Source organism: Callorhinchus milii, unplaced genomic scaffold (assembly GCF_018977255.1).
Source record: "Callorhinchus milii isolate IMCB2004 unplaced genomic scaffold, IMCB_Cmil_1.0 Scaffold4, whole genome shotgun sequence".
Lineage (NCBI taxonomy): Eukaryota > Metazoa > Chordata > Chondrichthyes > Chimaeriformes > Callorhinchidae > Callorhinchus > Callorhinchus milii.
The window spans coordinates 33,014,408-33,031,615 of record NW_024704745.1 but is presented as its reverse complement, the minus strand read 5'-3'; the positions used below and the strand labels follow the sequence as shown (position 1 = coordinate 33,031,615).

The 17,208-nt window shown below is 39.3% G+C and overlaps 1 protein-coding gene across 2 annotated transcripts in view; it reads left to right on the top strand.

Annotated features, from left to right (window-relative positions):
* The window catches only part of klf12b (Kruppel-like factor 12b), an 85,062-nt gene that overhangs the window by 7,219 nt on the left and 60,635 nt on the right, over window positions 1–17,208 (top strand). For both annotated transcript variants that reach the window (XM_007890739.2, XM_007890738.2), the window contains exon 2: window positions 7,384–7,482. In XM_007890739.2, coding sequence (XP_007888930.2) covers window positions 7,384–7,482 — 99 coding nt within the window. The remainder of the gene's footprint in view (window positions 1–7,383; window positions 7,483–17,208) is intronic.

The following is a 17,208-nucleotide window of genomic DNA, read 5'->3' as shown; positions in this document are numbered from 1 at the left end:
AGTGGTAATTAAACACAGATATTGTTTTAATTAAAACTAACTACTACGTCATCTCCAACCTCCCTTTCCTTTCCAAGGTCCTTGAAAGAGTTATCGCTTCCCAGCTTCACTCCTTCCTCTCCTGCCACTCCCTTTACAAATCTCTCCGATTGGATTTCCGTGCTTCCCACAGCTCTGGTCAAGGTGACAAATGACATTCTGTTCATCGGTGACCAGGGCTCCCTCTGCCTCCTCGTACTCCTCGACCTCTCTGCTGTCTTTGACACTGTGGACCACTCTATCCTCCTCCACCACCTCCTCTCACCCTAATCTTCAAGGTTCTGTCCTTGAATAGTTCAAGTCTTATTTCTCACACTAGCTCGACTTTGTCTTCACAAATGGCTTCTTCTCCAGCCCCCACACTGTCTTGTGCGGTATTCCTCGGGGCTCTGGCCTTGGTCCTCTCCTCTTCAACCTGTACATGCTCCCTCTTGGTGACATCATCCGCAGACATGGGGTCAACTTCACATGTACACGGATGACACCCAACTCTATCTCTCTGCCTCCACCCTTGACCCCAGGACCACTGATGTCCTGACAGACTGCCTGTCAGACATCAAGCCCTGGATGAGAACCAACTTTCTACAGTTGAATGTCAGCAAGACTGAGGCCCTCCTGATTGGCTCATGCCAACACCTCTGTACCTCAGATACTGGCAGTATCAGCATCCACGGATGCACACTCCACCTCACCAAGCCAGTCAGGAACCTAGGTGTCTTGTTCAGCCCTCAATTGTCCTTTCTCCCCCACATCCATGCCATGACCCACTCTGGTTTCCCCACCTCTGCAACATTGCCCAACTTCACCACTCCCTCACCCTTCAGGCAGCCAAAACCGTCATATATGCCTTCATTACAACCATCCTCGATTATGCTAACGCCCGCCTGTTGGCCTTCCCAACTCTTCTCCCCACAAGGTGCAGGTCATCCAGAACTCGGCAGCTCATGTCCTTTCCCGCACTAGGCTCCGTGACTCCATCACATCCACCTTTGCCCAGCTCCACTGGCTTCCCACCTCTCGGAGGAGTTCAACATTCTCGTCCGCACCTTCAAGGCCCTCCATGGCCTTGCCCCTCTTACCTCTCCAACCTGCTAACCTCCACTCAGCAGGCTCCGGCCTGCTCCATGTCCCCCGCCTGTCCCACCCCAACATCGGCGGTCGGGCCTTCAGCCTCTCTGCCCCCACCCTCTGGAACTTCATCCCAAATTCTCTTTGCTCGCTCCCTCCCTTGCATCCTTCAAGGCACGGCTTAAGACCCTCCTCTTTGACTGTGCCTTTGGCTACCGCCCGCTCAGGGTCTTAAGCTCTGACTGTTCAGCACCTTGGGACATCCTCCTGTCATGAAAGGCACTTTAAAAATGTAATTTTGTATTGTGTTTGCATCTAACAAATCAAGTACATAGAAGTGAGTGCTGATGGTATCACAAAGGTTCATTACCTTTATTTGTTGGTGAGTAACAGTCATTTTGGTAGTGGTTCAGCGCTGCACATGCATTATAAGCAAAGAATTCAGATAGCAGTTTGGAGCAATTCTTGGCCACTGATGTGCAACCCACGCAGAAGTGCTATGACTTGATATGTAAATTAGGTTCTTTCACATTGGGTGTACAGCCTGTGCAAAGTGCATATTGCAAGGGGGCAAGCTGTGTGTTAGGCAGAACCTCGGCAGCAAAACCTGCAAACTGGCCAAACTGGCCTCTCACAGCAATGGAAAGTTCTTTTCCAAGCAGCTTCAGGGTGAAAGAATTGTGGATTCAAATTGTGATAGGGAGCCAAAAAATAATCTACAATTATCTCTCTTGTTTCATTCTTGGAATACAAACTTCAATATGTGAACTTTGAATTATTACAGCATTGATAATTATCATATGTAAATATGATCATAGGTAGATGTAGTTGTAGTTTCCCCTTTGATTCTTCTAACCTCCCCCTTATCTCATATATCACAAGGTTTGGGAGGGGAAATTTGGGTTTGAGATGGATGATGTCAGTGCTATTGAATGGGTAATGTTTCAAATACCAAATAGTAGTCCAATTTGCTTTTAAGCGCTCCGAGACTCCATCCGGCGTGAAGGGCGCTATATCAATGCAAGTTGTTGTTGCTGCTGCTGTTTAAGAGAAATATTGCAAATCAGATCCTCGTAATTCTGAACTCAGAGTGTTCCCTACTGTATCAGTGTGACCCATCAAGTATATAGAATGCCTTTCCCAATAAATACCAGCATTTGACCTCTCTGGAGGTGCCATCTATGGGTAGCTTTGTGCTATGGGTTTATGGCCACTGAGGAGCAGGTTGAGGCCAGTCAAACACCTTGCATATAAAATCCTTACATACAGCAGAGAACCTTTTCGTCAAACTAGTGTGGGTTTCAAATGAACTCAAATGAAAAAGGTGGAAGTGCAATCAACAAATCAACTGCACTAGCTGGTCCTCTTGTCTTAAAATAGGAGCCCATCATCTTAAAATGAAATCTAGGTCAGTTAGAAGTGAAATCTCAAAACATTTTTTCACATAAAGGGGTGTGAATATATGGAATTCTGCATTATCACAGAAGACTGTAGGTACAGAATCGACTGGGGTGTTTAAAGGTGAAATAATTAAATACTTGTGAATTAAGGATAGTAAGGGATATACAAAAAGACACAAATAGATAGATTAAAAGATATGTTGTGATCTAATAAAATGGCAATCAACAGTACAAAGAGCTGAATGGCCTCCTCTTGTTCATGTTCCCAATAGAATAATGCTTTGATCTTGAAATCTTGGATTTAAATCGATAGCAAAGGAAATATTTGATCTATACTTAAATACAAGGATCGTTGATGTCTTTCAAGAAGCTAGAATATGATAACATGCATTCAAATGATATATTGCAATAATAATTGTGTGATTTGACTTTAATAGATTAAACAAAAATAATATTTTTTTAAAAGTACACTGGCTAAAAAAGTTTAAACTTGAGCCTGCTGGAACATTAATTTTTAGTTAGGTTTTACAGGAGAGGTTATACATAATTGGCACTGAGCCTATCTACAAAACTCCCTGCTCTGGCTACTATGTTGGCTTTTATAGGTCAAGCTGTTCCTGGCGCTAAACCTGTCTGCAAACTCTCTGTTCTGGCTAGAGCTTTATAAAACTGTCTTTACACTGGAAGCTGTTGCTGACCATTCAGCCTGCCTGCTAAACTTTCTGTTCAAAATGAATCACACTGAGAAGACTGAATTCAAGGAACATAAGCTGTTATAATAATAATAATCCCTGCCTTTGATATAGTATCTTATCATGTCATTGAGACGTCTCAAAGCGTTTCAAGGAATATATTATAAAATGTATTGACTGTATACTTTGTGGGTGAAATGCGGCAGCCAATTATGCATAGCAGTGTCCCATAAACAGTTATGGATTAGGAGTTACCAAATTATTATTAGTTTTTTTTCCAAGGGATTAATATCCTCGAAAAAGCAATCCGCCATTGACTAACAACCGGGTTCCTACTTACTGTAAGGTAATCAGAGGTGTGTGGAGTAAGGAAACTTGCCTAAGGCTTCATGTTATGAACTAGAGGCTATCAATTTCATACTGCTAGAGACATCCCATGACATGCTACAGGCCTACCTCTTCTAACTCCACTTTCCTTTATTTTCCCTTGATTTTCACCATAATCTTTAATATTTCTATTTTTCAAGTACCAATCCATCTCTTTCTTGAATCACTCAATCAATTCCTCAACTATGGTTTTCAGGAACAGTGTATTAGCAATTTTTGTCACTCTTGGCATTGAGGCTCCCTCCAACTCTTCAACAAATGTGACATATTTATGGAGCAAGCTGCTCCTGGCACTAAAGATTTGTAACCCTGCCATGCAGAATACTTACAAAGATAAGACCATGATATCGATTAAAGGCTTTGGCTCGCAGGGTTGAATATGCCTACACCTCCAAGTCTTATTGAGCCAAATAGACTGGTCATCTGTCAACAATTCCTTGAATTATTGCAAATCTACCTGGTCTCCATTGAGCCATTTAACCCACAGCAATCTTGCTTACCACCAGTCTCCCCAGGAGGATGTGTTTTGACGTGGTATTAATTTTAATAATCTCGAAAGGGTCAAGATCTTAGCTTGACATTGATAGCGCTGTCTGGCAAACTTTCTCGCTGCTTGTCCAGCTAGGTTCACCCTACCCATTAGGATTTTGGCTTACAGGGTTAACAGGAGCTCAGTGGGCTGACTCCCTACCATAGTGACTGGTCTGCTCTTCCAGGTCCTGCTGATGAGCCAGGCAGGCTGTGCTGTCATCAGCAATGCCCTGGAATACTGGGGACCCACCTGGCTCATGAACTGGACTGTCAAGACCGCCACAAAGGGCTGAATCAATTCCGATATTCTGTTGCCAAACATGTCACCTTGGAGCCAGTTAATCTCTAAGGAGACCCCTGCCTATTTCCCTCCCAAGGAGGATAATCACTATAATAATCATTGCATTCGATATAGTGCTTTTCACGTCTTCTAGACGTCTCAAAGTGCTCACAGAATAGACTGTAAAGTGAATTGACTGTATATTTGTGGGTGAAATGCGGCAACCAATTGCGCACAGCAGTGTCCCACAAACAGTTGTGGATTGAAGTGTTGGTCATTCGACATCCGACAAGCGCGGGTTTGAGTCCTCACAAGGTGGACGGTAGATACAAGGAATTCCCTGCTAGCTTTCTGGTGGGCAACAAAGCTTAGCATGAAATGTGTGAGAGCACTGCCACCATCTTCCTGTCTGGAACTTGGGCGCATGTTCTTTCCCATTGAGGAATGGTTCCACCAGTTGGAGATGTGGATCTTATGCAGAAGCTGCTTACCTCTCTATAAGCCAATCAAGGTATATTCCAGGCATTGGATGTATGAATGTGTGTTCATGACCTTGGACTCCAGGTAACTCCTTCCAGCAGCTATCGCCTCAAGCACCAAGAGTTTCCTTATCAGCTATCTGGCAGACATCTGCCTTCAGTGTGGTGGGAGGACTTTTACAGGACAGCTTGTGATGTGTCAGCCACCTTAATTTTCTCAAAGTCCGAGCCCAATGCCGTGTACCAGGGTTACTCAGAACCAGCTGCTTAATCCAGGCTCTTATGGTGGGGCCCTGGCGAATAGATGTGCTCTCTGTGAAGCCGCCTCCACCTCTGGGGTGCTTAGTGACAGGTCAGTGTAGACCAGAGAGCTCCACATCTGCAGCTGCTTCCCGTGTTTGCCACAAATCCACCTCACTGCTTGATACTGGAGAATTACAAGGACAGCAATATTATGGTTGAAGAACCCAGTGAGAAAATGAAAGGAAGTGACCACTATTTATACTATACATAATCTACGGGTTCCAAGAATGAACTTGAATATCATATTCATTATTTTAGTCAATCCTATCAAATTTTATCTGAACACATCATGTTTCTCCACAATTAATATATAGTCTTATAGAGTTTACAATGTAACTAATTCCGTGTGCAACTGAAAGGTAAATAAAGAATAGGTGCATTGGAGGCAAAAATGTAGAGTCCTGTAGCTTAGTGGTTGGAACACTCATCTCGCAAGCGAGAGGACCTGGATTTGATTCCCGGGCAGGGCAAAACACTGGGCAAGTTTTGTTACTCCACATGCCTCTGTTTACCTAGCAGTAAGTAGGAACCCGATTGTTAGTCGATGGATGATCACTTTTCTGGGGGTAATCATGTCATCAAAAAAAATAATAAAATAATAATTTGATCACTCACTCAATCCACGACTGTTTGTGGGACACTGCTGTGTGCAATTGGCTGCCACATTACACCCCAAAAATACATCGTCAATTCACTTTACAGTATATTCTGTGAAGCGCTTTGCGACATCTTGAAGACGTGATAAGGCACTATATCAAATGCAAGGATTTTTTTATATTACTAAAAACAAAAGGTAATGTAGATGATCAACTGAAAAACATGCTGAAACAGGAAAAAAAAATTAAAACAATGTACCAACCAAAACCTTTCTTCAATGGGTCCCTTGGGAAAAGGAAAGTGAGCAGAGACGTGGAGCAGGACACAAGGTAATATGGGGTTAGAGGAAAGGCGAGAGTACAAAGCAGACAATCTGTGAAATGGTATGACTAATGAGGTATTCAAGGACTTAAAGGGAACAGATGAGGTGACCACATAGAGGGTGACAATGACAGAGAGAAGTCAGCTTTAGGCATAAAGCAGGCATTGTAAAGGAAAAGTACCAAGAACAAAGAAAAAAGTGAGTATAGACATATAGAACAAGGAAATAAATGTTGGATAAAGGTGAGAGAGGAAGAAACGGAAAATGGAGAGTTAGAGAAGAGGGAAGAAATATTTATAAATGGTAAAGAAATGATTTAATCCTGGGCTCAGGTGATCTAGTAGGGCAACAGGTGACTTTAGTTTCTGCCTTTTATATCGACAAATGCAAATACACAGGTGGCAATATCTTGTGTGTGTGTGTGTGTATGTGTGTGTGTTGATGGGGGGTTGTTCCATTCTCTAATTGTTGTGAATTGTTCACTATGTCTTTATTATAGGACTTCTTATCAGCAGATCTGCAATAGTTATAAGAAGTAACAGGAAGGCAATGAGTTCAGGAAGGTTACTAGAGTAGGTGAATTTGATTTACACAGTCGGGTAAATGATGAGCGTTGATCAAATTCAAACCATAAGTAACCGTGGTACCTTTCTCAGGCTGCGATTTAACGATGTGTTTATCGTAGCTCGTGGTTGAGCACTTATTCTGGGATCAGCTGTAAAATGTGGTCTGGAGAAAAAAACATCATCGGTTTCTAATTATTTTCTAACAGTTCATTAATCAAGCATTTCTCAGACCTCTCCCTCTCTCTGTCTGTTCCATGGTATGGGCACTTTTATGTAAGGCAGCTGCTTTCCTTTTGAGCAGCACTTCCTCATGGGGGCTCAGTTCTATCCGTTCATCCTTCAATGTCTGTGAATAATGCAGCCTTAGGCATTAGTGATTACTGTATTCCGAGCTGCATTCAGGAAGTGATCTTACATTACACACAAAGCAGGAGGGTAAAGACCTCCTAGGTAACTGATGAGGAGAAAGAGTGCACGAGGAGACCGAATACTAACTTGGCTTGTTGCTACTCCACCCTAGTCAACAGTCAAAACCAAAGAAATGACTGATTCATCGGGATGCTACAGAGATATATGAATAGTTCAATGTGTATATTTGCAATAAATGATATTTATGTTGAGAGGGATTTCTGTCTTGTGCTCGATCACCTTTTATTACTTTTGTGGGAAAGGAGTGGCAAATGCTCTTTTGACATTGCTATTTTCTACATCCACTGCAGAGCTCTGAAAGCAAAGTCGCCTCTGAGAATATAATGTTAATGCTTGACGGGATGCCAGCAGCAAGAGTCAAAGCAGAGCAACTGGAATCTGAGCAAGGGGTGAGCTACACAACTTTGCCCTTTTCTGTAATCATTTCCAGAATTTTTGGGTGCTTGTCTCTTCACAGCCTGAACCACAGAGTTTGTATCCGCAACCTCAGCTCCAACCTTGAGAATATTGATGTCTGACATCAAGACTGGTAAACTTGAAACATGAGGCAAACTTGCTCATTCAAAATAATTTCAATACAGATTATCAAAAAAAAGTTGCCAAGTCACAGAAATATAAGGGTGAAAATGTGACATTTTGTAAAGCGTGATAAACATCACAAGCTACATGTTATGAAATGCTGCCAATTAAAGATATGTTTATCAAAATATGTAAATATCCTCTCAGCTAACCATGTTTTTGGGTTATGTAAGTTTGGGTAATTTTCTGGCAAATGTTTCAGATATCGACAGAAAAAAAGTTCATTTAAATATTGCATCAAGAAAGAACTCTGACTTTGACTTCTCACTCTCGTGACTGTAGCTATGATTCCAAATGGATGATGCCAATAGTGTTTAGTACCAGAGCCATTCAGAGTGGGAACACTCCTCGAGATCTAATTCTCAGGATTAATTTAAAAGAAGGTGGAGCTTTCTTTGCAATTTTTTTTAAGTAGTAATCCTTAATAAGGAATCTTTCTAGAAATCTTGTTGACTTTTCGGAATTCCACTCTGGAAATAGTTTGCATTAGAATGGAGATCTCATGTGTTGGTATAATGTACTTTGGTTATGGAGGAGTCCTCATTTACTTATTAGGGAATTCTGTTAAGAAATACCACAAACTAGATTCTGATACAAACAGTTTGTAAATTGAGTGTTTCCTATTTACATATTAGAGCTAAGTTATTAAATGCTTTGAAGAAATAACCTCAATTAACAGTTTTATATCATTGGAGGATTTCCACATTCAATTGCTTATGAAAGGAGTGTCCTACTCACACAGAAGCTAAATCATCCATATGCAGTTATACCTTTGAGAGTTGGCTTTTCCTTTTGAAAGACCTTAGGAACTTTAACAACATCACATCTGTAAATCTGCTGAAAATAGAAACTGATAATCTCATAAAATATCCCCAAGGAATGTTGCATTTGGATCATAGTCTCTGTATAATGGAATGAGTGAAAACAGGAACCATACGTTAGAATTCTTTTGATGGGAAAGAGTGTAAATTGTACTTTGGAAATCTGTTTTTGTAATGGGACTTTTAATTGGGTTTCTACTTATCTGGACTCTATTGTAACAGATCTGAATATAAGTATTTTACCAGTACCTGGTGTCTGTTTGGATGATTTCAGCTTGTATTATTTTTTAAGCTTCTATTTTTTCTTTAACAAGTTGCTTTGAGTAACAATGTAGTGAAATCAGCAACCCTTACGACAGTTTCACACATGGTACGGTACATAAAAGTCATTCTGGGATCTGAAATATCTATACATTGAGGCTGATAGGTATCAGGTCTGCAGAAGGGTGGTCCAAAGTCCTTAACCTCTCCCAGCTGAAGAAAAATGACGAGAATATAAACAAGAGCTATTTAAGAGACTGGAAAGGAAGGTTTTTAACTCTAATTTGGTATTTTGGTGGACTTTATAATGAAAAACATTATAGTTGTTATTTGCACTGAAGAACTAATGTTATGTGTATTTACACAGAATCCTTACATGTACAGTGTGAGGTACTGGAAATTGCCTTATCCTCTTCGTTATATTCGAATGTTACTATCATTTCAGATGGAGGAAAGGTTGGTATACACGTATGTTCTTTACCCCAACCACACACATACATATACTCTAGATACACAATTTAATCCATTTACAATTACTGTAGTAGTTTGAATTTAACTTCTTTGGATTTTTAGATGCACTTGAAAGCATTCTCAAATTACACACAACGGAGATTAGCATTACTGGTGCTGAAACATTAAAGTGAGTGGAAAATGTGAGCCATTTACATTGATTGTTTTTCATTTGTCAGATTTCCTGTTCATGCAGCAAATTTTAGTGAGAAATCTAACTAAATTAACTAGTCCTGGGAAGATAGGGAAGAATTTTCCAGGTAAACTTTTTTCTCTGAAATTGTCCATGTTTGATTTTTTTCTCTTTATCACCTTTCCTGGGTGGGTGGAACCAAAAGCCTGGAGAGATGTATGATTACATATTGTGAAGGAGGTGGAGTAGGGGGGTTCTCTCAGGAGCAAACTTGATGGGCTTTTTTCCCCACTCCTTTTTGTCTATGTACTGTATTCAAATATGTATGTATTTAAAAAGCCTGTCACTTGGTGGAGATAAGACTGAAGAAACCTCTTATATCTTACAGTTATATTACCATTCTAATATAATTTACAGTATTTGTAACTGCCATTTCAAACAGAAAAGCCTTCAGAATCCCTGATTTTCTTAAACAACATTAATATTGTAAGAGTTTTTGTTGAAGCAAAAAAGTCATAAAGAAACTGGCAGGACACCAAGAAGCATATTGCAATACGGACAAGATTAAAAAAAGTTGTGTCTCACTTCCCCCAAATGTGTCGGATTTAGAAATGTATATATTTGATAGTTTTGCTTGTTTTGTTAAGGTTCAAATTGACCCTCTACAGATTTGTGTTTGTCTAAAATTATTTTAGGGTTTTTAACATTGAATCCATAAAATAGATCTGAATGAGTATCAATGGCCCAAGTTTTCAAACCCAACAAAGTACTGATTTCATAAGGAGCACATCAAATCCATCCTCTCAAAGACAGGATTATGGAATGACACACCATTTGCTGGCATAGTTGTCCAATATAATAGCACATCAAATAATAATGCTTGCAATTAATATAGCACATATAATAGGTAGAAATATCTCAAAGCGCTTCACATAGTTTTCTTTAAGCTGAAGTGACTGCATATTTCTAGCTGAACACAGCAGCCAATTTGTGCACAGCAATGTCCCGCAAACAGCTATGAAGTGAACGATCAATTTTATCTGCGGCATTGTTGGCTAGAACAGAGAAAATTTTTTATTGTGGTGTGGGAATTCTTTTTACTCTTCTTGCATTGAGTGTTTACGAACTAGAACACCCACATTGATAAACTCTACATAGTGACATTAGCCTTTATCACATGACAGTGAATTTCATGTAGGAGAAGACAGTTTCCACTTTTTATATGGTGTTCAAATGCTTTCACTGCCAGCTATGAGAAAACACCCTGCAGTAAGATTTGGTTTCAATCTGATTTTCTGGGAGTACAATAGCAAACACAATGGTGTGTGAAGATATATATATTATAAAGTGGAATAAGGAACCTGACATAGGAGCGCTTCGTACAGCAGAACCACCTTTTATGCAATAGAGAAGTAAAAGAAATGGTAGGAGAAAAAATCAGGCAAAACATTTGTAGAGTCAATGACTGAATTTGGAGAATAAAATAATGCAACCCATGCTAAAGACCAACGACATTCCAAAGTCAAAAATGTCAAGCTATAACTGTAAAAACCTTAATTAGCTTTCATTAATAGTTGAGGTACAGACCAGTGTTAGATTACTCTGTAAATTCCATAATTTTAGACTCTTTAAAACCACCTGCGATTTACAGCTGTTAGATGTTGGCACAAGCAAGCAAGCTCAGTTCCTAAACCAGGTGAGTCCACAGTACACCACAGGACAAATGACAAATTAGCCAGCCTAGCACGTCAGCAGGACTTGGAAGGACAGACTGTTAACTGGGGGCAGGGATTCTTTTCATTCAGCTCCTATTAATCCTACAAGCTAAAGCACTAATGGATAGGATGGTCCTAACTGGATAAGCAGTGGGAGGTTTGCCAGACAGTGCTCACAATAGTAAGCTGTGCGGTGAGTTTTAGCTGGTTAAACTCTAGAAGTACTCCAGCACACACTCTATGGCATACAATCCTTGGCTGTCACCACTTGTAACTATCACTCTGCAAAATTAGGTAAGCAGTTAATAATAATAATAATAGTCTTGCATTTGATATAGCGCCTTATTACATCTTCAAGACGTCTCAAAGAGCTTCACAGAATATACTGTAAAGTGAATTCAGCACCTTGGGACGTCCTCCTGACGTGAAAGGTGCTGTACAAATGTAATTTTGTATTGTATTTGTAATTGACTGTAAATTTTGTGTGCGAAATATAGCAAAAGATAAGCCCCCGCCCCGAGAAAGGATGTGTATTCCAGATACAGGAAATTTCCACATGTAGGTGGAATACATATGTGGATCTCAGTCCATATTGGATAGTGGTTCAGTTGGTAGCACTCTCGGCTCTTGGTAGTTGGTAGCACTCATAAGACTGTGAGTTTAAGTATTTTGAGACATCCACCCAATGTGAAATGGTGCCATAAGAAATAAAATAATTATCATTTTATTTTTATTCTTATACTATGGAATGCATCTATATGTCAGTCTGACTCAATTGGTAACATTTTCACCTCTGGGTCAAATGGTTGTTGGTTAGGGACTTTGAGATCAAAGACATGATGTCCAACACTGCATAGTTTGAGATTCCATCCTTTATTAACCTGAGGTCTGTCTATTCAGATAGATAATAAAGAATAAATGACACTGTTTGAAAAGAGATGGGAGTTTTTCCCAGAGTCATGACTCGTGACCAACAATCCTTCAGAAAAATTGTTGAAACTGTCTGGTGCATTTGCCTACAAATACACAATTAACTACATTTAACAAAAATTACTGTAAACCAGGCATGATAATAATAAGCCTTGGAATTTGATATAGTTAAAGGTATTTCTAAATGTAAATTATATGGTTTAGTGCCTTTTCATATCAGGAGGATGTCTGAAAGTGGTTCACGGGATTTACTGTAAAGTGTAGTGACTGTACTTCATAGGTAAACAATATGCCAGATAGCTTTCTACGAAGTCTGTAGAATTCTATAAAAGCCTGCTCTAAAATTCTACGCAATGACAATGGCCATTTAAAATAACAAATTAACTGGTAAACTTGCTTATGACTAAAGCAACCATTATTCTGCGATAGTAGGAATAACAATTGTTTGTCATTTTGACATTGAAAGTTGATACATGTTGCATTCGAAAATCACAAGATTAGTTTGAATGAAGAAGGCCCTTCAGCCATTTCATCTCAACCTTCCAGAATACTGACTCTAGCGTCTTTCTATCACAGCATCAAGCCAGTAACCTGTTCCATTCATTAATTACCCTCTTGTTATTTCCTGGTCTGACCTGAAATGGCTTTTTGCAAGTCTAAATCCATGTCTTTTTGCACCCGAAACTATTGCTCTGGGTTTACTTTTTCAATCCCATTTAAAATGTTACATACCTCCATAAAGTCCTCTTACAGATGTCTCCTTTCAAGTCTGCTTGACTAATCATAGCTCATAGCTCATTCATCTAAGCAGTTGTTTATCATTTGAGTAACTAGCTGAAAGTTTGTAGCCATCATTAATCATTTTGTGTGAATGTCATCACACATCAACAGCATGTATATGGAGCACCCTGGCCATATGTGTTATCCGTAATATTCAAATCAATTCTCATTTATTTGTGCTGGGTAGGTAGTACCTGCATCAAGTTCAAAGCCAACAGAAATCAGCAGCGGTTTCGTCTTTCATGTAAATTGCATAAGAAGCCTGTTTATGGGTCAAGGACAAAAGACATCTACAGACATTTTGTGCTTGCTGACGCAGTGCAGAATGAAAGCACCACAAAACTCCTGTAGTTCTTTTTAGGGTAATTGATGCACAGCAGTAATCTCACTACAGGATTCAGATAATTATTATTCCTACTTTCCCAGAATTATAGTGGCTTTAGTTACCAGCAAATTTGCCAGTTCATTTATTATTTACAAAGGAGCATGTCACTACATTAAGAGGGTTTCTGATCATAGAATCAATAGAATTTATAGCACAGAAGGCCATCTGGCACATTGTGCCTATGCTACCTCTCTGAAAGAGATATATATGTTTAGTCCCCCTCCCTGCCCTTTTATGTTTTTATTTTTGCATTTGTTATTGAATTCCCTTTTAAAAGCTGTTATCAAGCTTGCTTCAGCCAACATTTTTGGTAGGATATCTCAGTGTCCTCTGATCACTTATTTTCTCTAACTTCTTCCTTTTATTTTTTATAATGATTTTTAATGTATGTCTTCCAGTTAGTGACTCGCCAACCAGTGGAAATAATTTCTCTCCATTTACTTTACTTTACAAAATGTGAGATAGGCTGATTTCACTGGGCATATGATAATTGGCCATCTCCCTCCCTGCGCATTGGCTGCTCCCCACACTTAAAAAAATGACCGATTTCCAGGTGATTAGGTCACGACTGATGACTCTTCCTGTCGCTGCACCTGCAAAAACAGGAAGCGGCATATCATCAGCAAATATGTTGACCATTTGCTTCAGCATAAGAAGCTAAAATGGCCATTGGTAATCCCTGTGTGCATGCTGTACATTCCCGACATGCTGATGGTGACCCAATAACCAGGAAGCCAGCTATTTTAGCACAAGAACTGGTATGTGGGAAGTGCGCACACTGGCTATGTGCATGCTCAGTGAATACAACAAATCTGCTCTATAATGAAGCACATTATAATGTGGTCTCAGTGTATTCAGCAAATTGGGGGTAGACATTGCATAAATTGCATAGCATACATGTTTTGAAATTCTTCATGTAATTTGGGGAGTGCATTCAGATGGGTGGGTAAATTTACTTATAAAATTCTGTTTTGTACATGGTTTCAAGATACAGTTATGTCATCCAACCTATGGAAAGGGCATTACATTCCTACTTGTTCTGGGATGATTTTATTAACATTAGAAACTGCGACATTTTGTGTGACATAAGCACTGAATAAATATGGTCTTTTTAGAACAGTGTAATCTATTGTTCTGTTCAAAATGAAGACCATAGACCTTGGTATAATGATAATGAAGAAGTACATACGTAAAACATAGAAAAAGATTTGAGGCCTGGAGTTAATGGATGAAAAAAATGTATTTACATATGTACATTAAAATAAATGGAGGGACCAGACACAGGGATGGTGGGAATGGGACAGGTCAGCGGTGTTAATAGGAAGTTAGTGGAGACACTGGAAGAAACAAATGTGAAGCACATGTGCACGTTTCATTAATAAAGCAGATGTTCCCTATTGCACTTAATAATACAGACCAGTTATACCTTTGATGAGTTACCGCTGCACACTCAGCATTAACCTTGTTCCTGGTGGTGAGAGGATCCCACCAACACCAAACTGCTCCTCAACTTCAGGGGATGGGGAAAGAGGGTCGAGGAATGTCTCCACTGTCATCAATAGTGAGTTAAGTTAGGACCTCATGTCTCCTGTTCTGTGGAATCTTCCCCATATCGGAGAAGCCATGCAATCGTGAGGGTCCATTTCAAAGCAGCACCAGCTACAATTCTATATCATTGGCCTCCTCACCTGAAAGATGGACAATAAAAGAATTTTGTCCCTTTGGTCCACATAAAAGTTTTTTATTTAGACATGAGCTGCATATTTCAAGAATCAATTCATTGGGATGCCAACGGGTCAGATGATATCAGCACCAACATTTTTTCACTGTACATGTGTATGTATATATATATATGTGTGAATGTGAGGACTTGAATAATTTATTGATCTACTTTGCTTTTTGTCTAGAAAATACGCTATAAATATAAAATCCCCTGCCAGTGTGTAGATCTGTATTAAATATAAAATCCAATGGGGGTGTAAACACATTTTTAGAGGCCAATTTTATTTACAGCAGTTCTGATAATTTTCAATACTGTCTCACACCTCTGTCTTGCTCAACACAATCTTTACCAAATATTTAATATTAGCAATATTTTTACAGAGAGATTTATGTCTGAATATCATTTTCAGGCAGTGTGACTAATGGCTCGAGTATTTTTTTTAAGAATCTTATTACTGTCTGGCGAAGTTTCCGAGGCAGTTGAAGAAAGCCAGTGGCCTAGACTGAGATCATTGTCTGGCTGAAGAGTTTGACAGCAGTGTTATGTCTAGTAACCATAGCTCAATCCAAAATTCTTCCTTGGACTCAAATTTAAAAAAAGAAGTAATTTAAAATCTTATATCTAACACTCAAAACAATCAAACAAGTGGGAGTGGATATGACATGGAATAGTATGATTGCTGAAAGATGACATAATCTTCTTACAATCTGGAATGAAGCAGCTCTACATGTTTCAGCTGCCCAGTAAACTGCTCCATGGGAATTAGATGAGGTTTGATGTCTTATCAATTATTTCAATTACTTTTGTGTATTAGTCTCTTAAACCTGTATTTTCAGACAAACCATGATATCTTAAAGCTGCATTTCCAGACAAGTAGCAGTTTCAATAAACAGTACAATAGTACTCGTTCAAATAAGTGAATCCTTAAAGAGCACTTGTGTCTAATTTTAAAGGTAAGTGTTATTTCAGCTCAGTAAGCAGTCTGGATCAGAAGATTGTGGGTTGGAGCCCAATGTTAGGACATGACTTTAAAGCTCTCCAGGACACTACTCCGCATGAAGGGTGCTATATAAATGCAAATTGTTGTAATGCAGCCTGACACTTCAGTGCAATACTTGGAGCTTGGAGTTGTGTACTGTGGATGAAGCATGAAATGCTAACCTAAGATTCTATTCTGTTTGCTTGTTGAGTAAAATATTAAAGAATTCATGACAATATTTGAAAAGAAAAAGGAGTTTCTCCTGATGTCCTGGCCAATATTCCTCCAGAAGAATTAGTCATGACTGCTTTTGGATACAACCTCAGCAGCCATTCACTTCAACTGCAAAACATGTTGCTGAGGTTGCATACAAAAACATTCCCTGCCATTGACAGGAATTATATTTCATGTACTATAATGTGTAAGTTTGTTCCTTTCAAGAGTAATATATTTGTTCTAATAAAGTGTTAAGTGTTAAAGGGATAACATTAAATGGCCACCTTTTGTGCAGAACATTTTTAATATTAATTTATTATTTATTATTGTTAATCATTGTTTGAAAACTACCATTTATCATGAATAAACTCCTGACTCATAAACATCTACTGTCCTTTCATCATAGCAACTGCAGTTGGTTAAAGTTAAATCAAACAACCAGAAATCTAGGTTATTGGCCTTCTGATTTAGATGGAGCTGTTAATTATACACAAATCGGTGACAAAATGTGTACAAGGTGTCTGAATACTGATGTGTTGTGGGGACCCGATTCCATTGGGGAAGTGGTTAACCACCAGCTGCCTCACAACTGTTCCTCCTACAATAATTCCAACTATTCCAAAGTTACATCTGCTTTCCCAAGCTGCTAGCGATCTTGAGCAGGCTCTTTTCTGGAAAAAAGAACTGATAAGGAGAAAGAGAGATGGACAGCTTTTGGGGGGAAGGATTCTGCCATCTCCCATGTTTCTTAGAATTGAGATAAACAGATGTCCCTCCACAAATATGCGTCTCCATCTGAGGCCACTTGTTTCACATCTGTGCTCAACAACATGATCAATTATCTCAGAGAAGTGACCATCTTCCCAACAAGATATATCAGACCTCAGCCAGAGTCAAGTGACTTCGCAAACGCTGATTATGCCGCATTTCGCCCACAAAATATACAGTCAGTTCACTTTCCAGTATGTTCTGTGAAGCGCTTTGAGACGTCTCGAAGACGTGATAACGCGCTCTATCAAATGCAAGGATTATTATTATTATTTATTATAATTCCCAGTCTGAACTGGTCACTGGAGGGGTGAC